We start from the raw sequence: 22,904 nt of genomic DNA, 5'->3' as shown, positions 1-22,904 counted from the left end.
AGGTAGGATTTGCACCAGCTTAAAAATATGTCACTAATACCATAATATGAGAGTTCTTTGATAAGTAATTCATGGTCCACCCTATCAAATGCCTTAGCGAAGTCAGTATAAACTACATCTCCTTGTAGGTTTTTGTCAACCGAATCAATAAGAATTGATACACAATTGATTTAAATTAGTAGTAGTAGACTTTTTAGGCATAAAACCATGTTGGTAGGGGTTTCAGTGGTCTTTAATGTGATTGAATATGAATGGTTGCACAAGTGATTCAAAAATCTAGGATACGGTATAGAATAGTAATTGGTGTTAAATATGTGCAAAATACTTTTGTTTTCTGTTAAATACTTAGTTAGGGTTAAGTTCAAGTAATAATGAATTTTTGTAACTGAGCAAAATCTGATAAAGACAATGAATAAAACTTAAGAGGAGCGTGTAAAATACATAGAAAAATATGAAGATTACGAGTTCACATACAGATTCCAATTGAACGAATTCTTCTTTCAACTTTTTGCTCATGGAAATATGCCCATACATAAAAGGAACATCTAAGCGGTAAGTTATGATAGTGTATAATAGAAAAGTACTATTATTATATCGAATATCACCTTCTGATCAACTCTTTCTGGTATTAGCAGGTGATAACATAGGAGTAAATCTAACGTAAAACGTCGTGTCAAATTTCAAGAATTACTGCCATTAGAAAGACGTTCCGTTGTCATCACATCGGTATATTTTTTATATTTAAACTTATAAATATGTTGTTTTATTATATTTTTTAGTTGTTGTAAAAAAACCTTGACATAGAAAATAGAATAATAAAGCGATAAAGAATTTCTCCCTAATTTTCCTCCGTTATTTTGCATAATCTCGAACGCATGGGAGGGCTCAGATAGACAGTTTACCTACAGTGAACTGACGCTAAGAATGACATATCGGGTATATTAGAAAAGCTTCAAATTATTGACAGCTAATTACTGACAGTAGATGGTAGAAGTTTATCTCTATCTGTAGATAGTATATTGGGAACGGACGTAAGACACCAATTTACATTACATATGTGCAACGCAGTACTGCCGGACTTGTTGGGGATCCAGCACATGGTATTAGGTAGAGACGTCGCTTCAGTGTGTGTCTTCTACTTTATTTATCACGGGAAGAGTTCTGAAAAACTGTTTGTCCTGAGTCCTGCCGCGCAATTCCACCGTCGAGCGACACGCCACAAAGGCTAGGCTATCTACCTCACCAGTTGGATATCTCATGTTTTTCTACAGGTTTTCAAGGGTCATTTTATCAATTACAACTTATGGAGTGAACTTCTTCGAGCAAGACAGACAAAAATTAAAAACAAACTCCAAACGACTAATGCGCGCTGGCAACTCTGAAAAAGTATAAATGTCATTTGCATGTGGAACTGCATCCCTTGTCATTTATAAATTTAAAAAAAAGTAGGAAACTACTGAAGTCTAAATGTCATTGACCTAGTTTATCGTCGCTCGTAAGGTTTCTCCTAATGAGATTGTGATATTTAAACTGATTTTATGAATTAATTTCCCTACAAACAGTAGTTAAAAAGACGACAAAATGTTGTTCGACCAAGCCGATGGCTTCGCGGAAATATTCAAGGGTTTTTTACCGTATTATTTGCTAGTCGTATTTCCAATTTTAATAATTATGTCTCCAATGAATCCTGTGGAAGCTTCTCATGAGTTTTCTGTGTATAGAATGCAGCAATATGATCTCCATACAGTGCCCCATGGTAAGTATCAATTAAGACTATTTTAACACAAAGTTGTAGGTTATGACTTTAAGTTCATAAGATATTTATGACTTAGAATATAAAGTTGGAAATCAATAAGTAAATTAAATTAAATCTCCCTTAATGTGTATTTCTATCTTATAAAACACAAATAAATACAAACATCGTATATTTCTTACTTTAATTTAAGAACAGTTAGTTGAACCTAGTACTTAAAGCAATATTTTTAATTTATTTTCATAGTATTTTCGCTCAACATACCATATTAAAAGTCTTTACTTTAATAAAATTTTTGATAACATGCTCACTTAGGCACAGTTATGAAGACTGCCAAAGACACCTAATCAAGAATTACATATTGAGAGACATTTTGAAATTTTGATATTAGATGATCAACAATATAGTCAATAACAAACAAACAAATTTAAAGAATTACACATTACCAAAACAATCTTTGTATATTTAATCCCCAAACTGAGGGAGACCACTGAAAATCATATTGTTTCGATTAGAAAGAGTCACATCTTTAAGTGGGAGGCTCCTTTACACAGGATGCCGGCTAGATTATGGGTACCACAACAGCGCCTATTTCTCCCATGAAGCAGTAATGTGTAAGCATTATTGTGCTTTAGACTGAAGGGTGCCATAGCTAGTGAAATTATAGGGCAATGAGACTAACATTTTAGGCCACTCAGAATTTTAGGGTTTTTCAAGAACCCTGACCAGCATTTCATTGTAATGGGCAAGTTGTATCAATTACCATCAGCTGAATGTCCTGCTCATCTTATCCCTTATTGTCATAATAATAGTTTAAAAAAAAACTAAAGAACACACTTTATATAAAATTCAACTAGAAAATAGAGAATAAATTTAAATTGAAAATAGTGTAAAAAATATTATATATTTCATTATAATAAAAAGTGTGGGATGTAGAAGAATTATTATTTTAATAATATCTTAAAAAGCTAGGAAAGCAAGGATTTTTATATTTGCGAATAAAACTATTTTAGTTATATTGAAAGATCCCCGAGCTAGCTCTTATAATAATTAGCTCAGTTAAATCACATATTAATAATTTATAATGGGAATATAAATTCACCGCCATCTATTTACTTCTAAACGAATTAGATACTTTAATTTTGTGGAACTGTCTTGACATGTCGCACGTTTCCTTTGCAGTTTACAAAAAAGTACTAGATGGGGCTTATTAGTGATTTATTTATTTAAAAATTATATAAATTAACAAAAATCATATTTTGCAAATTGAAAAATTGAATAATTTTATCAAATTAGTGTAATGTCATCGGTCCTCCATAAATCTACAAAGATTGAATGAAATCTATCCGTTTAAACTGGGTCATAATCGCGCCCAAAGAAGTCGGTTACAAACATACAAGTGAAGCTAATATAGTGTGTAAAAAAATAATAGGTCAATATTCTAATATGCAATTATTGGGATCCAGGATGTTATCAACTGTAAACTAGAACTGATTTTTGAGATTCCGTTTTTTGTGTAGTATAAAAATACCAATCTCTGCCTAAAAAATTATGGATAGGTTGATGATTATTCTTATGAATATAGCACACTCAAAATATTTAGTCTCACAATACTAAACTTTAAACTTTAACATCAATAAATGTGTGCCACTTCACAGAATACTTACACTACATAATCTCAAGTTGAATAACATTGACATGTTTTTGTGCTCCCATTTTTCCCATAAAAAACTAATTCAGTAAAAGGCATAAAAGGCATTTATTTTCTCAAAATTGATTCCTTTAGAATTCTTTTTGATGTCATTTCTAATAACTACTAGGCTTCAGAAACAAATGGCGCTCTGAGAGAGAAGAAGCGGCGCAAGAAACTCTCCCAGCATTCTTTTTTTACACTCTTTTCGATAAAAATATACAATACAATAAATAATCACAATCTAGTCCCAGGCTGTCCGATCACTTAGATATTCAGCAGTGGAGTAATAGGATTTACAACAGAGCCATTTTTTTATAAAACATTTAAATTTATTTATAGATAATGCCTGAACATTGGCTGGGACTTAATATAGAAGTGTATACATTTACCCTTAAAGCTATTATGAAGCCTAGTAGAATTAGTTACAAGCAATCCCTTATTTCTAGTGTTATAAGTATATTCATTTCTTATCATACTAAATCATATTATTTTTGATTTCTATATTCAAGTTTTATAAAATGATATAGATAACTTTTGCCAAGTTTTACTTACATTTGCTGTGATTAACTTTTATTGTAAATTGTATGTATGCACTCAGCAGATGTCACTTTTATCTTTAACATCTATGTTCTCAGTGAGACGTTCCAAGAGAACAATTGATATTATTTTAGTTAGTTATAATTTGAATGTGTATTCAATCTTTTGTTTATGTTTTTGTCCCCAATAAAGTAAATATATAAACTCTACACACATCACCTTTCTAAAGCAGTGTTTCTAGGTAATTGATTTGACTTAGGATTGTTCAGAGAAGTGCATATTTCTTTAAGAACTACTATGTTTCTTATAAGTCTGCTTTTATGGCAAACAACATATAGCTAATTCTGATTATTTATCATCATCAACTACACACTATGTTCCACCTATTCCTTCAAAAATAATGGTTATGTCTTTTCTTGAAAGCTGTTGCAATGAGTGGGGTATTGTTTCAAATAGGCATGAACAATGAAGAACACCAAGATACCTTACGAAAATGGAAATATTCTTCAAAATATTATTCAATGATCTACTTTGATACATTATCTTTATTTGCTCTTGGAATTTAGGACATATTTGAGTTGAGAGATATGGATACTGATCTTGTAAGATATCAGTATGAAATTTTACGGAGTCAGTAATCTATTCCGAAGAGAAAAATGCTTTTTAATATCAGTCATTTTATATGAATCAGCAAGCATGACTTTAAACATCTGCCACCCTTTCGAAAATTTATGCCTCAGACCTCAGAAGAATGGGTACAAGAAATCATCAGCAAATCCTTTGCCACAGATCAACTTTTTATTTTATCTAAGTATAGGGCCAATTCTCAAACTAAGGTACACACCACATATAACAAATAATGTCAAAATAAAGCTATGGAATGATACAAAAAGAGCAAGTGCCATAAAGCAAGTGAGAGAGAAGGCCATGTTAATGAAGATTTTTGACTTCATTTTCTTTGTTTGTACACTAGGCCAAGGGAATGTGTAATAATGCATAAATAATATATAATCAAAATAGAATATAATATTACTTATTGAAATTCAAAAACTACACTTAATGGACCCTACACAACAGTAGAGACTGGATTATCCAGACCACAAATTAACTAGAAATATTGACTATCAGAAAACTTGATCTTCGTTTCGAGATAATGTCAAATGACAAAATTGTTACAAAAATATTGAAAATAAACAGCCTAAGAAAAAACACAGTTGTCTTCACATAGCCAGTATAATGAAAAAGTATTTAAAGACTGAATAAATCTCAGTTCAGCTGTAAACAAGTAGTTAATTCACTATGTTTATATAGTGAATTAATTATTATTTATCATTAACATATTAACAAATGTTATGATAAAATGAACATTACTAAAAACTTATTTAAAACATGCTTATTTTCATTTCAGGCTGTCGCAGTGCCACCTTTAACCTGGAAGGTAGATCTCTTACTTCTTGGAGCACATCTCGGCATTGTGTTGTTGGTAACATCCAGGACATTACAATTGATCAGTTTGTTGAGATTAGAAAACGGGCAGGGGCACTTTTGCTTGTCTTGCCCAAGAATGATACTTTGCTCACACAAGAGGAAAAAGAGGTTTGGATTTTTCATTTATATGAAAGAAATAATTACTTTTTAGATATGATTCCAGGCTTATAGGCACCATACCCAAAAGCATGACAATATTTGTTGGTTGGCAACAAAAAAAATTATGTGAATGATGTGAGTTTTATTGAATGTAAATCCACTAAGATTTGTCTTTCTTATTCAAATTCAAATATTTTTATTCAAAATAGGATGTGACATCACTTATTGAAAGTCAAAAGCCACCACCCATTCCAAAATGAATGCCTCAGACCTGAGAAAAATGGGTGCAACGAACTCAGCGGGCTTTTTTTTCATCAAAAGATATGTTTACAGAGTAATATTGTACAATTAATCTTATTTTATTTATTTATTTTACAACTTTATAAAACTTACAGGTAGATACATATTAAAAATTAATCTATTCTACAACAGAAAGCTATTTACAAGTTTTCACAAATAATAACTATTTATTGTGTATAGTTATTTACCTACATTTAATATAATATTATATAACCTACTTTTACTTTATATAAATTAAGTTTTTATTTACTTGACGTCTAAATTAAAATGGTGTCTTGAAAAAGTCAAGATCGTATTCACTATCTTATTATTTAAGTCTGACGGTGGTCGCTTATCAATTCGACATGCCTCTCTGTCTCAGTCTCATGCCAGAATTTGGCGAGTCAACATCTCCTGAGGATGCCTCGTGTAGAGGCAAAACACGTGTCGAAAAATCAGGAATTTACACCCAATATATTGATTCTTTTAGAATTCTTTTTGATGTCATTTCTATTATACTAGATGCTACTACCGATAAGGAAACAAATGGCGCTCTGAGAGAGAAGAAGCAGCGCAAGAAACTCTCTTAGCACTCTCTTTTTCTTTGCTATAAAATAATATTAATCTAGTCCCAGGCTGTCCGATCACTTAGATATTGGACTCCCAAGTTGGACTAACCTGCTATCCATGAAGTAATCCCCATTAAAATCCGTTCATTAGTTTAGGAGTCCATCGCAGACAAACAACGTGACACCTAGTTTATATATATAAATAGTGGCTGGTATATATTATATAATAGTGGCTGACCCTACAGACGTTGTTCTATAAATAATAATAATAACGTAATAAACAAAATATTTCTATGAGTTTGTCTATAATTTTTCATAACATCAAGTTTTTTCTAAATGTATGCTCCTTGTTGTAATAATGAAATTGTTTCACAGCAGAACTGTCAAACCGTGCGTCAATAAATTTTCTCACAGAAAATATGTCCATACCAAACAAACATCGGAAATAAAAATAATTATGGGTCCCATATCGAAATAAAATGTATCCTATCTCTCAAGTTGGACTTAACTGCACACCATGAAGTAATCCCCATTTAAATCCCTTCATTAGTTTAGGAGTCCATCGCGGACAAACAACGTGTCACGTAATAGCTGACCCAGCAAACGTTGTATTGCCGACATTAAAATCGCGATACAAAAGTAACTGTTGATCGTAGATGGGTGAAAATTTGAAATTGCATGTATTTTGTAATGCTGACTTTTAATTTAATTAAAATTTAACTTTTAATTTTATTTTTTTACTTTTACTTTTTTTTTTAATCCAACAAATTTAAAAAAAAATGTCAAAAAAATTTCGTGTGGACCACCCTTAACATTTAGGGGGATGAAAAATAGATGCTGTCCGATTCTCAGACCTACCCAATATGCACTCAAAATTTCATGAGAATCGGTCAAGCCGTTTAGGAGGAGTTCGGTCCCGCACACCGTGACACGAGAATTTTATATAGCGTGATATCTGTTTTTTTTTTTTTTTTTTTTATGGAGTAGGAGGACAAACGAGCGTACGGGTCACCTGGTGTTAAGTGATCACCGCCGCCCACATTCTCTTGCAACACCAGAGGAATCACAAGAGCGTTGCCGGCCTTTAAGGAAGGTGTACGCGCTTTTTTTGAAGGTACCCATGTCGTATCGTCCCCGAAACACCGCACAAGGAAGCTCATTCCACAGCTTTGTAGTACGAGGGAGAAAGCTTCTTGAAAACCGCACTGTGGAGGACCGCCACACATCCAGATGGTGGGGATGATATCCTAACTTGTGGCGTGTCGTGCGATGGTGAAATTCGGCGGCAGGAATCAGGTTAAACAGCTCTTCGGAACACTCCCCGTGATAAATGCGGTAGAAGACACACAATGAAGCGACGTCTCTACGCAACGCCAAGTGATCCAGCCGTTCACAGAGCACTGAGTCTCCAACAATTCGAGCTGCTCTACGTTGCACGCGGTCAAATGGATCGAGCAGATACTGGGGTGCACCAGACCAGAGATGACAGCAATACTCCATGTGTGGCCGGACCTGCGCTTTGTAGAGCGCTAGAATGTGGGCCGGCTTGAAGTATTGCCGTGCTCTATTGATGACGCCCAGCTTCTTCGAAGCCAATTTGGCTTTGCCCTCCAGATGGCCACAGAATTGGCAATCGCTCGAGATTTCGAGACCCAGTATTCCGATACTAGGCGCGGCTTTAAGAGAAGTGTTCTCGAAGAGCGGTGATACGACAAATGGGGTTTTTTTAGTGGTAAACGCGCAAACTTGAGTCTTCTGGGGGTTAAATTGGACAAGGTTCAATTTACCCCATTCCGCGACCTTCTCGAGAGAGGACTCGATAGAAGACACAAGTTTCTCCCGGCACTGGTCGACGATTTCCCGAGAGAGACCTGCATGGCCCGTGTATATGGCATCACCAGTGCTGTCATCTGCATAGCAATGCATGTTGGAGGTGTCCAACATATCATTGATATGCAGAAGAAACAGCATAGGAGATAGCACACAGCCTTGGGGCACTCCAGCATTCACGGGCTTCGGGTTCGAGCAATATCCGTCGACAACGACCTGTATGCTACGCCCAGTGAGGAAGCTGGAGGTCCACTTGCACAAGCTCTCGGGAAGCCCAAATGATGGAAGTTTTGAGAGGAGCGCCTTGTGCCATACACGATCAAAGGCCTTCGCTATATCCAGGCTAACTGCCAGGCCTTCCCCCTTGCTTTCAATAGTCGCCGCCCATCTATGTGTTAGGTATACCAGAAGATCACCTGCCGACCGTCCATGGCGAAAGCCGTACTGTCGGTCGTTGATCAACTGGTGACCCTCTAGGTATACTAAAAGCTGGTGGCTAATTATGCTCTCCATGATTTTGGAGAGCAGGGAGGTGATAGCAATAGGCCTGTAGTTCGCCGGATCCGAACTGTCTCCTTTTATTTGGATCGGATGGACAAGGGCTGACTTCCATGAGTCAGGGACTACGCCTTTGGAATAAGAGTGCCGGAATAAACGCGTTAGCACCGGCGTCAACTCAGGGGCACACGTTCTAAGCACGATTGGAGAAATGCCATCCGGCGCGCTCGACTTCCTGACGTCCAACGAAAACAGAGCTCGCCTAACAGTTTTCTGTCTGAACTGTACTTCAGGCATAGAGCTCTGACACCGCGGGATGGTCGGCGGTGTTTTTCCGTTGTCGTCAAGAGTCGAGTTGGAGGTGAAAAGAGCGCACAGGAGCTCGGCTTTCTCTTTTGCCGTATGGGCCAGGGTGTCATTCCTCATGTGCAACGGCGGTATGGACGGCTGGTTGAAGTTACCAAGAGCAGCTTTCGACAACGACCAGAACTTGCGTGTTCCGGTCGGGTAACTGGAAAGCTGCTCGCCGATTTTGACGACGTGCTTAGACTTCGCACGGGCGATTTGCCGCTTAAAAAATCTGGAGGCACGGTTATATTTCCTCTTAAGAACTTTGCAGTTCGGATCCTTTGTGCCCAGCGCCGCAACCCAAGTTCGATACGCCTGTTTTTTGCAGTCAGATGCTGCTTTAACTGACGCATCGAACCAGGGCTGTGATCTGCCACCGATCGGTACTACAGAGCTTGGTATAAAAATATCCATGCCCTGCAGTATCACATCGCCTACTGCAATGGCGCAGGCACTAGGATCATCCGAAGGGAAACAAACCTTGCCCCAAGGGTAGGATGCAAAAAAGGAACGCATCCTATCCCAATCTGCTGACTTGTAGTGCCAAACGCGGCGGGTCGCTGGTGGTCTGCGACGTTGGCGTCGGATAGGCACTACACTCCTGACCAGGCAATGGTCGGACGTTCCGAGAGGGGCGTCGACAAAGACTTGGTAACCATCGGGATGTGTAGTCAGCAGAAGATCTAATAAGGACGGCATGTGGCTATCCACATCCGGGAGCCGCGTTGGCGACTCAACCAATTGGGACAGACCATACGCCAATGCAAAATTATGCACAGATCGCCCTGCGTAGTCTGTGGTACGTGATCCAAGCCATTCGGCATTGTGCCCGTTGAAATCACCCAAGACCACGATTTCAGCGGAGGGGATCTGTGCAAGCACGACGTCAATTGCTGCTTGAACGCAGCCCATGAGATGATCGGTTTCTGCGTTACCACTATGGGACCTGTAGACACACGCATAGATACGGACGCGGTCGTCTAAATCTACGCGGAGCCAGAGAGTAGACAGGTCCCTACCCTCAAAATTGCCGAGACGGCGACAGCAGATATCCTCCCTAACGTACACACATACCCCGGCATGAGGCAAAAAGTTGTGCTCAATTTTGTACCCGGGGTACGTTAAATATGACGTATCGCTAGGTCGAGATATCTGCGTCTCCGTAAGGAAACACAAGGCCGGCTGCGCCGTCTCAAGGTGGTGGTGGACGGCGATTAAAATGGAGTGAATTCCCCTGATATTGCAAAAGTCCACGTTGAGCGTGGAGCGGGGTGCCGTGGTGTTACTGCCTCGTTTGTCCTCGGTCATGCGCGGTTCTGTGCCCACCCCAGAATACGAAGGGCGGCCCGAGCGAGAGTGCTCGGGGAGGGATTCTCCGGCTCTGGTAGAGCTGGTACCCTCCTGGGGTAATATCTGTTTACGGACCGCTCTCATAATTTGTGTGGGTGTGGGGGGGGGGGGAAGGGATGGCCTCCGGTCCTCGACACTAACCTATGCGAAACATAGCGGCACCAGGCCGCTACTTCACGCCGGTATTCTGTGCGAGTGTGGTAATTAACCCGGACGAGTCTGGCCCGATTGTGCTGACGTCATAAGACGGCAGCGTGACTCTCCCACTTCTAAAAAGCCCTTAGTCGCCTCTTACGACACCCATGGGCCTGGGACTCCCCTATTCTTTTTACGCCCCGGAGAAAGTACAGGGCAAAACTGTATGAATTTCAAAAAAGAACATTTTCGTTTACGCGCGTTCCACACTACCAGAACGTCGCGCACCGTAAAAAAACGTAGGTTATTTGAATCCACGCCATTTTTATTGTTTTGTTTACAAAAAATAAGCGATTCAAGTTTTGACAGCACACCGCCAGAGATTTCAAACGCTGCCTAAGAATATAATATTCAAGTGAATTTAAATAATTGCACTATACAAAATGTAAATTAGTACTAAGACAAATAATTCTTTCATTATTCCTTAGCTTATTTGTATATAATCAGTAATGGATGATATTAGGTTACTAATAGGACTGGCTGTTTTAATGTTAGTAAGCTGTTTCAGTATCTTTTAGAGGATTCAAATTCTGGGTGTAGATAAAGTCTTGTATGCAACTGTTGATAATTAGGTATTAAAACACTCATGTGATACTATTATCACTCTACAGCTTCGCCTCGTATGATAAATCCACATTCTTGTTTTAATACCCCTTATTACACAACAGTTGCATAAATAACTATTATTTAACAAATTTGTTAAGCCACACCCTTTTTAAAACATGTTTCAGTGTTAATAAACACGAAAACACGGACGCAGCTTTAGAATGGTTATGGTTATTATGAGTTTATTATCATGGAATGTAGTTACAAGTCTCAAGTCAAACCTGTCTTTAAAATAATTGAGTGCAATATTTTCCACAGCACATATATTTACTCGAAATGGCAATGATTCAAGAAGAGATCAATATACCTGTATACTTTGCGAAATGGTCTCCAGACTTTGATGATATGATAAAAGACTTGCAGCACAGCAGAATCACTGATGAGAAGTCTGGCACTGCCTTAGAAGCTATGTTTAATACTGTGTCATCAAATGGCTATCAAATTGGTATGTTATTTTTTAGAATTTAATTATATTTTAGCTGTGATGTTTGAGTCATATGAGCACTCTATATTGCATAGTGCTGCAATTTATTTGTCATATATATATTAATTGATTGATTGATTATATGATACTAGCTGACCTGGCAAACATTGTTTTGCCATATAAATTATATATGTAAACCTTCCTTGATCTTCAACGAATATATTACAAAAATTTCATTGAGATTGGTCGAATAGTTTAGGGGGTTATTAGGGTACATACAAACATACATTCTCTTTTATATATATGGACTACTTACACATTTGCCTGTAAGAATGCCTGTGGCGACCATAAATGCTTGTTAAGGTTGCATATTTCCAATCTAATTTATTCTGATGCTTAGTTATGCACAAAAACCCGTAGTTCCAGACTAACACTTACAGCAAGTAAGATTTTTTCAGGTTGTACCTAGATTCTAGAGGAAAACCAGTTGATAATGACCAACAGTACAGCTTCCAGTCATGGTCAATCAGCTGGCGATCTTCTAGTATACATTAAGGCATAAAGAGGCATTTATTTCCTCAAAATTGATCCCTTTAGAATTATTTTTGATGTCATTTCTAATAACTACTAGATACTACTACCGCTTCGGAAACAAATGGCGCTCTGAGAGAGAAGAAGCGGCGCAAGAAACTCTCCCAGCATTCTATTTTTGCGCTCTTTTCAATAAAAGTATACAATATTGTACAGTCATTAACGGCCGTTCCCAATATACTATCTACAGATAGAGATAAATTACTACTTTCTACTGCCAGTAACGAGCTCCAAATAATATGAAGCTGTTCCAAAATACCCGATAAGTCATTCTTATCGCCTTATATCGGGACGCGTGAATTGCAATTTCCATACAAACTTTATATCGCTGGTAAGACGTATACGTCGTCCCATTGACTGACAGCGTGCACGGACAAGGTGCGTTACCGTCGATAACTTTATTGTGACAGAAAAGTCAACGATAGTTAAGATTTTTATCTCAAGTAAGAGATAGACTGAATATTGAGACGGCCGTAAGAGCGCTTTCGCACTACGTTCGACCCGAATCCGATCCGTACCCATGAAAACACCGTCCGGAGTAGTAGAACTAATTCTAGGTAGTTTACGCACTAGATCCGGCTTCCGTCATCCGATTTCTTTCTGTCAACCGTAGATGTAGTTCTACGACTACACAGGACCGTAGTTTCACGGGTACGGATCGGATTCGGATCCGACGTAGTGCAAAATCGCTCTATTACTTAGTTTGGATGTAGCGTTTTGATTAAGTACAATAATAATAATAAAACCTTTTATTCCAAACTTTCGTACATGTTGAACTTATTCATATTACTATATTTATAATATGTCTCTTAGCTCGGTTTGCCTTGCGGCGTAGGCCTCATCCAACAATTTCCACTGTTATCTATCTGCCGCCACTTTTAGCGAATGCGGACCTAAGGTAATTTTTAGCTAGTCTTCAAATCTTCTCACTTTTCGACCTCGGCTTTTATGCCTATCTCTTCGGAACCAGACATTCACCTATTTGCTTCATTTATCTTGCTGACAACGGAGCAAATGTCCAGTACATCTCCATTTTAGTTGGTTGATACGTAATATATCTACGGATATCTGTAAGTTTTGTTTTATGCCTGACGTCTATATTTCTGACTGTCTTTTAACTTTAGCCCTAGAATACTCCTTTCCATAGAACCTTCCTCTCTGACACTTTACCAGTTTGTCTGTATGATTTTTGGTTAATTGATCGAGTTAAAGGCACTTCTTAAAAGTTATGACTTCCTCACAGTTTTTGCAAGTGGCTTGATCATCGGAGCAGCTTAGTTGGCTATTGTTGCTCAGACCCTTAACCCTGGAACGCTGGTGTTTCCCATGACTGTATGCTACCTCCTGCACTGTTTTTTTTTACATACATATCAGCGATGTGTTGGAAGCCTCCAACATGATTTGTTATGTTGATCACAGTATTGGAAACTGTAGGTCTCTTTCGAGAAATTGTCAACAAAATCTTGTATTCGATAAAATTTGCTTGATCCATTTAACCTGCATTACTCTAAACTTTGCGTGTTACGCACGGCGGATAAACCGCATTATTCGTATTAGCGGTTTTCAACAGCACACCTCTTAATACCTCGTCTAGTAGGTACCACTGGATCTCGAAATTTTCGAGCGTTTGCCATTTATAATGCAAACTTTCTGCCTCTTTCAATCTAACTGTGGAATGATCTTCTTGCACAGTGCTTCCAGGATGAAGGACACGGGTACCCTCGATAAAGCGCTTATTATCTTATACTCCATTTCTTGAACACTTAAAAGGCCGGAAACGCTCCTGTGGTGCCTATAATGTTGCAAGGGGTGACCGTATGGGTCACCAATTGCTACCTCGTATGCTCGTACTCCTATCCTCTACCATTAAAATTAAAACTACATCTGAATCAGAGCAATATGTTTAATATAATATAATTTTAGTCGTGTCAGCGCCAAACCCGCAGAAGCTTGAATCAAAAGCAGTCAGTTTCCATGGAAAGCTAGTCGGAAGAAGTGGCACTCCTACCATTGTGGTGGCGGCACATTATGATGCATCAAGCATGATACCCGTGAGTATACATTATAGAAACATAATTTAACATTAACTAGCTGACCCGACAGACGTTTCTCTGTTCATATTAAAAAAAAACTTATGAACTTATGAACGATGCGGGACTCGATGAGAGTTGAACAAAGCAAACAAGATTTTATAACGATACGTTACTCGAACGGTTGGCTCAGTTGATTAGAGCACCGGCACGGAACGCCGGAGGTCGTGGGTTCGAGTCCCGCATCGTTCATAAAATTTTGTTTTCAAATTTTATTTGAGTATTAATCCTAGAAGTGAGGGTTATCACTTTAAAAACATAACATATTGTTTAGATTTACAAGAGCGCTATCTCAAGTCAATTTCCTAATATGCAAATATTGCGGTTGAGCAGGCTATCAACTGTAAAGTAGATCCTGTAAGATGAAGCCACAATCTGAGAGTTGAGCAAAGCAAACAAGATTTTATAACGATACGTTACTCGAACGGTTGGCTCAGTTGGTTAGAGCACCGGCACGGAACGCCGGAGCTCTTGGGTTCGAGTCCCGCATCGTTCATAAAATTTTGTTATTAAATTTTATTTGCTAATTAAGTATATATTTCTGTATCATGTTGAAAAAAATATCATTCTATGACCTTACTTAAAAAAATATTGTTGATATAAAGGATCTTTCATATGGTGCGGATTCGAATGCATCGGGTGCCGTCGCATTACTGGAGCTGGCCCGGATATTCTCGCGGCTGTATTCGAGCCCTTCAGTACGAGGAGGCCCCACGCTTGTCTTCGCACTCATGTCCACTGGTCATTCACTAAATTACTTTACCACTAAGAAATGGTTAGAGGAACAATTGGATAATGCAGATTCATCTTTATTACAGGTGCGTACGATTTAATTTACAATAATTATTGTTCTGTCTTTTATATGCATGATTTCTTTTATATCAAGTTGAACTTAAGGTGGGCGCGACTGCCTTGACTCCTCTAGTGCCGCAAGAGCATTAGGCGTCAGTGAACAATTTAGATTATGGATACCACAACAGCGCCTTTTTCTCCCGTGGAGCAGTAATGTGTAAATATTATTGTGTTTCGGTCGAAAGGGCGCCGTAGCAGGTGAAATTACTGGACAAATGAGACTTAACATCTTATGTCTCAAGGTGATGAGCGCAATTGTATAGTGCCGCTCAGAACTTTTGGCTTTTTATAAGAATCCTGTGCGGCACTGTATTGTAATAGGCAGAGCGTTTCAATTACCATCAGCCGTCAGCAGAACGTCCTGCTCGTCTTGTCCTTTACTGTCATAAAAAAAACACGTATGACTGCGGTTACCTATCTCTTCGCATAAGGCGACCCGTGTTCTCGTGTGTCCTTCTTTTCCAAAAGAACAGCCAGATTGTGAACTGAACTTGCATTATGTTGCCATCGACGTGAATACCTTCAAAACAAGCGCATTTAAAAACCGGCAACACTTTAATTCCTCTGGTGATCAGGTGAGCGAAATGATAATTATCCTCCCATATAAAAATTCTTCTTGGCTGTAGTCACACAAAGACGTCGCTGTATCTTTCATAAAGTCTTGTGACGTTATGCGACAGAATTGCCATCTAGAGTTCTATTATTTAACTACTAAATAAAATCATCAAACAATAGAAGTATTTTTTCTGAATATCTCTTTCCCTTTCGTTCTACTCCTGCTCCATGGCTATATCCTTCATGCTTCGTTCGCCCTTTCTCACTCTCTCTCAATCGGTATCTCCCTTTTATTGGACAATAACGTATAATTGCTTTTTATCTCTAAAAGTTTTACCCACATCCGCGTAAACAAGTTTCACTTCAAAATGTTCACTTATTCGCAGGATGTGTCTTTCGTGATGTGCCTGGACTCGCTATCGTCAGAGGGGCTGGTGACTCACGTGTCGAAGCCTCCCAAGCCCTCGACTGCCGCCCATTCTTTGCACACGCGTCTGGGCTCCGCTCGCCTCAACCACAAGAAGATCAATCTGGCCGATGAGCTGCTGGCTTGGCATCACGAGAGATTCAGCATACGGCGGATGACTGCCTTCACTCTGTCCTCGCTGCAGGTAAGGCGACAATGAGGTGATGAAGATTTAGCACGCCCAGTCAGCAGATGTTTAGCCTTGCAGACATCCAGTTCCAAAAAGTGGCCAGCTATTATAGAGCTAGGCAATGTTTTGTACATAGAAAATTTTTCAGTAATCCTACCTAAAACTATATACTTATTAATGAGAGTGCCTTATTATATGAATTCTAACTTTGGCATTGAGTGAGGAGCTCCGGGCGAGAAAATTACGATTTATGAATAGAATTGTGAATTTTGTCAATTATTTACTATTTTCTTGGATATTTTTTTAACAATGTTTAATTTTTTTTTATAAATTTGTTCAGTAATATTAATATATAAACCAGCATAATTTTTGATTATTTTAAAATAACGGTGTAAGTATTAACTGTAAATGTAACTCAACTGTTCGTTAACATACTGATATTAGGCAAATCATATTCCCACTTCTGATACAGGGTATATATAGTGCAGGGAGGGGGGTAGTTAATTCTGCACTGTCAAGAGATATGGTGTTATAAAAATGACTTATTTCTAATTTTTTAGGCGCGTTATAAAAAAATGGTGAGAGTTAGATGCGCGCGCATCACTGTAACACAAAAGTAACAGGGTGAAGTTGATTCCTAAAATTTTCTAACGTTTGCGACATTCGTTATTTTTTTTTTTGGATAGGCATTATTAGGATAGGCAAAGGGTTCAAGCCCTTACAGCCGTATTCTTTATTTAGTAATTAATTGGCAAAGCCATCGTTGCAAGATTTTTACAATATTGTTCCTTCTACAAACGCAGAATAGCACGAGGAATAAATAATTTTAAGGATTTTTGCTTTGTTAGGCCAAAGAAATATAGCTTCTTGCGTGCATACGTACCTACAAGTATAAGTACACACACACTTTTTTATTTGTCTAATCACACTGTGAAAGATTTCTATAAATTTTAATAGCTAAAACGTATCCAAAGCGGAATAAAATATAAATTGTTGATGTGACTTCCTATATACTTATAAATTTTCTTAATGTTACACTACTTTCATTAATGTCCAAAAATCAATTTAAAATATTTAAAAAAAATAGTTTGTTTTGTGTGGCAATGGCAAGTTTAATTGTTTTTATATGTTGTTAGTTTTAATTTTAGATCCTAGTTTCACTATTTTTGTGCTTTGTGCTCATAGACAATTAATAGTTTGTACACCTGCGTGTGACAGGACTGTGCATTAGTAGCGCTCTCTGGGTTTCCACGGAAGACCAGCGTTGTGGATTCTTTCGAAACCACGACTATGCTGAGTTGGGGGCCCATTGGCGTCATTAGATCATAATAAGATTAGTATAACTTTAAGAACTATTATCAGAATGTATAATGACGTCAATAAACATTTTTTCTTTCTTTCTTTCTTTCACCGCGTGTAACATACTATGTTGTGTTCGTGTTTCAGAGTCACAAAGACGCATCTCGTAGTTCCATTCTGGACTCGCCGCGTGAAGACGCACTACGCCACCTGGTGGACAACATACGTACTATCGGTCGAGCGCTTGCCTCACACATCTACAACATTACCGACGAGGTTAACGACGAAGACGCCGCGCTTTACGACGATGCCTTGGTGAGTTATATCCGTTCAGATTTATTTATTTTATTCAGAATGTGGCCCTCAAAATTATCAGGAAGAGGCCTGTCTAGGCAACACAAGTATTTTGTACAAATTAAATTTGTAACTAAGATTTATGAACGATGCGCGATTCGAATCCGCGGTTCTTTCCAACTGAGTCTACAGGATCTACTTTACTGTATACCTGGAAGAGTTGAACAAGACATGGCAAGATTTACGATCCATGCGTTACTCGAACGGTTGGCTCAATTTGTACGAACGTTACCCGAAAGGCGCGAGTTCGCATCCCGCGCCGTTCATAATTTTTGGTTACTAATTTAATTTGTATAATTAATCCCAGAAGTGAGGGTTATCACTTTAAAATTACAATTAATTGTTTACAAGTAATGACTTTCTTAATTATGCCACAGATTGGGAATGGAGCGACCTTCTGACTATTAAATAATAAGTTTTATTGTACGATATTACATTGTAATCATATTTTTTATGAAAAAAAAAATCCGCCCATTCTTCTCAGGTATACTTTTTCGAATGGGTGGTAGTTTTTGACCTTCAATAAGTGATATAATATCCTATTTTGAATAAAAATATTTAAATTTGAATTGCAGAGTGTGGAAGAAACGTCCGTAAAGCAATGGTACAACTACCTGGCGTCACAGAGCCGGTCACCCCACGTGGTTACTGTCGCCAACCAAGACGCGGGTGAGTTGGGTACTTACATAGTACACGCGTGAGTTGTACGATAGTAGGGGAAAGATTGAATTAAAATTAAATAAATAGAAATTGTTTAAATTTGAGAGAGCGACATCTAAAGTCAATGCTCTAATATGAAATTATTGGGGTTGAACAGGTTATCAACTGTAAAGTAGATCCTGTAGATGGATCCACAACCTGTGAGTTGAACAAGACATAGCAAGATTTACGAGCCATGCGTCACTCGAACGGTTGACTCAGTTGGTAAGAGCGCTCGTGTGGAAGTCTAGAGTTCGCGGGTTCGTGTCTCGCATCGTTCATAAATTTTTGTTACAAATTTAATTTGTATAATTAATCCTAGAAGTGAGGGATATCACTTTGAAAATAACAAATTACACCATCGAAAATTATATACATCGTCAGTTTGTGAAATTTCAACTGCAACACGTTGATATCTGGATAAGTTCGAAGAACATAATATTATTTTCATATTTTGTTACTCCACTCAAAATTTCTTCGAAAAGAAAAATTCGAAAGAAAATTCTCAGACGGTTCGAATAAAATTGATGTCGCTTTAAAAGATGGCGGACATTGCAAATATCCCGTAGTGTGTAATGAATATTTGGAATGTTTCACAAGCACTAGATAATATTAAAAGAGAAATCTGGCAATAAAAGCCTATTATAAACAATAACCTGTGAAATATAAATTGCCACTTGGCTATAAAACATAGCTATGCAACTTTTCCTAAAAAAAAACTGAATTCTTCAAAAATATTTAAAGAAGGTATTATTATGAAGATAAGACTTCAAAAGGCCGGCAGCGACCGCATTTAAAAGACCTAAAGCTTACAATTGATACAGTGTCTATTTTTTAGGTGTGAACAGTGCGTTGGAACTAGCAATGTCCAGGTATATGGAAGTTACCACTAGCGTGCACGCCGTGGACAAGCGCGAGCCCGAATACGTGCTCTATGGTACCACTAGAGCGACTCTCTACGTCTACAGGTGAGATACTCTATGGCACACCATAGTCAACTGTAGAACGATTCACGAAAGAGTTCTTTAATCATTTCGGTTGTAATTGATTCTGCATAGTTTTTTTTGTGGAGGACAAACCTGAGGGTAAGTGATCACCGCTGCCCATAATGTGATGCGATACATGAGGAATTACATGAGTATCGGCCTTTTAAGTAGGTGTAAACCCTGAAAACACCGTAAAGTTGATGAATATGATATGGATGATACTATACTTAATGGCTTGACGTAGTACGTAGTTAGTGTCACGATAACCACACCAAAGTAACGGCAGTGTACGTAATTTGTGCCTATGTAGTGATTTTTATAAATTACCGTTACAGCACACTAATACTACAAGGAACTGTAATGGAAGTATAGATAAGAAACAGAAATGGCCCTATTATTGAGCCCTGGGGCAACTTCATTGTTACAAGTGAACCAGATGTTAAATAACCATAGATATCAACTCTCTGAATTCTATCACAGATGTATGGTAACAAAAATGAAAGTATCGCCCACGGAATACTAGTAATAATGTAGTTTCCGAAGTAATATCTGATGCTGGATGCTATCACAAGCCTTGGATAAGTCACAAAACCAGCATCAGCCTTGTAGACTTTCCGCTAATAATACCAAACTGTTTTTGATAAAGTTACTTATTGCATTCAAAATTTACAATATTTTAATTTAAATTAAATTATTTAAGTTTCATTAGTTTGATTTCTGTTAGTTTCTCTCCGAATAATGATTTTTGATTTATTAGATTATTCGTTCATTGATTATTTTTATTGAAGTAGGCGTTACTTTGCGGAAATCCATAATTATACAAATGATTTGAGTTTTCTTTAGTGTTCATTCCGCCAATATTTGGGACGAGACTGGCACCAGATTTTGGCGAGACAACACGTCCTAAGGATGCCTCGTGTAGAGGCGAAACACGTGTCGAATTATTTAAAGACAAATATTGGCGGAATTAACACTAAAGAAAACTCAAGTCATTTGTATACGTTCATTGATTTTAAATATATCCTTTTGGACATATAATGATTAATAATTAATTGATTTTTATTGCTTCAGCGTAAAACCAGCGGTGTTCGATCTCATACTGACGCTGGCCATCGGCGCGTATCTCACTCTCGTCTACTTCGCTATACAAGTGTTTCCCCAGTTCTACACCGAGTACGCAAAAGTCGTCACCGGCAAGGAGAAAGTATACTAAAGTGAAGTCTTCAAAAATATTGAACATTTTGCTATCGGTTGTGGAAAATTGAGATGAGGTTTCCAGAGACTTCTTCAGCAATCGAAGGTGATCCTGATCGATTGTATTAATTTCAATCGGCGCTTTTAGGCATTATTCTTTGTCTATAGTACAATAGGAATGTGATAAAAGACAAAATTGTGAGAGCAACCTGAAGTCATTATTGTTACTATAATATTATAAGAAGAGATATACTGGTATCTATCCTCCTAATAACCTAAATATACTAATATTGCACTCATAATCTACTATTATTATTATTATTTGTAATCTGTCATTGTTCTATTGTTGGTCATGAATTGAATCAGTTGTCAAAATATGTTCATGTTACGACACAATGTGTGATAATTATTGTTAGATTATTGCATATATTAATAACTTACAATGGCGATATTAAATTTCTGGAAACCTCATTATTTTGGTATATTATGTATAATAAATATGTATTGAAATAATAATTCGGGAACTTGGAGAATGTTATCATAATTGTAATTCTTGCTTGTTAAAAGTAATGGTGGATTTGTAAACTGTATAAATGGTGGAATTATTTGAAATAAATTATTGGGTTGGTTAGGAATCGTTAGTGATTAGAAATAAAGTATTACCGACGCGAATTTTGGTTTAAAAATAAATACATTAATGTTGTGCATTTTTGAATATTTTGGAATGGCTAGGGAATAATTTCGCACGAATTGAAAAACCGACTTTACTTATCAGTATAAAAGTTCCAGCATTTATGTGGTTAAATAAAAGATACATTTATTGCGCTATCGTACATAAAAAATAAAATTTATATTACAAAAAAATTGTCAACCATAATTTCAGCGACTGTCTTACGAATTTTCGATCAGGCCACGTGTCCTGACGCTGATGAAAAAAAAAAATCAAACGCCACTAAAATAGTTTTCACTTAAAAAATATCAATGGGTTAGCGTAGCAAACCAAAGAAGATACATATGTGTTAGAATTTTTCAAAAAATATTGGCAGTCTTATATCTCTTTGTCCTATGCTTAGCTAAAACACTAGAGCTGTTGTTCTTGTGTATATCATCATCATTTTATCATCATAAAGGGGTATCCCTATACCCCTTTAACAAAATTATACCCCTGTAGTGAAAAGGGGTATAATTTTGTTTTTGTTTAAATAAAACATAGCGTCACCGTTAAACAATTTGAAAGATCAATATGAAGTAATGTGATAGACACACGATTCCTATTGGCAAAATGTAATGAGTTGTACTTCGACTGTCACAGAGAGATTGGACATTGACAGATTCTGAACATACTAAGATATAGTACTAAATAGTTAAGATTTAATGTACAGTATATCTCAAGTGAATCCTAATAGATATAACTCATAATGTACATTATTTATATATTTAAAAATCTTTATTTATAACAGCTCTATGTAAAATTCATTCTTTCTTCCGTTATCGAAATATACTTATCATCTTCGACCTTCTACATGTCTATGTAGACAGAACTACATTATACAGTAGTATAATAAATAAAAACCAATAGCTTTCCTAGAGTTTTTGTTATAAATATACTGTGCTTTTCAATAATTTCAATGATTGTTTTGTTTGCCGTCCATCTGTTCCTAACCGACAGAATACTATTGGGGTAAAATCCACTAGTTTCGTACCATCTTGTACAAACATAAAAATATATGTGTTTATTAGTTCGCTTATCTTTTACTGTCATATTATGGTAAAGTTACTTTGTAGTTTGGTCTGAAAAATACACAGTGACCAAATACTGAATATAATAATCGTATTGCCGCGTTGTGGCTTACATGTGTTGGGGTTTTTCAATATTGAACATATATTTATAGTTTATAATGCCAACATACTTAAAATGCATTTAAAAGAAATTGGATAGTATATTTCTTTTGTAAAGAGAGTGATTTGATTATGATGCATTTGTCTGTGAATAATATGTCTGGCATTATGTTAAGATTA

The 22,904-nt window shown here is 37.1% G+C and overlaps 1 protein-coding gene across 1 annotated transcript; it reads left to right on the top strand.

Moving 5' to 3' along the window:
* The first annotated feature begins 1,462 nt into the window (after positions 1-1,462).
* On the top strand, positions 1,463-22,015 carry LOC126972078 (nicalin). The gene is made up of 10 exons (XM_050818658.1): positions 1,463-1,756; positions 5,392-5,579; positions 11,504-11,690; positions 14,184-14,311; positions 14,956-15,168; positions 16,144-16,368; positions 17,800-17,967; positions 18,582-18,675; positions 19,544-19,673; positions 20,763-22,015. The coding sequence occupies exons 1-10, from the start codon at positions 1,582-1,584 to the stop codon at positions 20,902-20,904; spliced, it is 1,650 nt and encodes a 549-aa protein (XP_050674615.1). The 5' UTR covers positions 1,463-1,581; the 3' UTR covers positions 20,905-22,015.
* Positions 22,016-22,904: the final 889 nt, after the last annotated feature.

This window comes from Leptidea sinapis, chromosome 25 (genome assembly GCF_905404315.1).
Source record: "Leptidea sinapis chromosome 25, ilLepSina1.1, whole genome shotgun sequence".
NCBI lineage: Eukaryota > Metazoa > Arthropoda > Insecta > Lepidoptera > Pieridae > Leptidea > Leptidea sinapis.
This window is presented reverse-complemented; position numbering and strand designations above follow the sequence as displayed.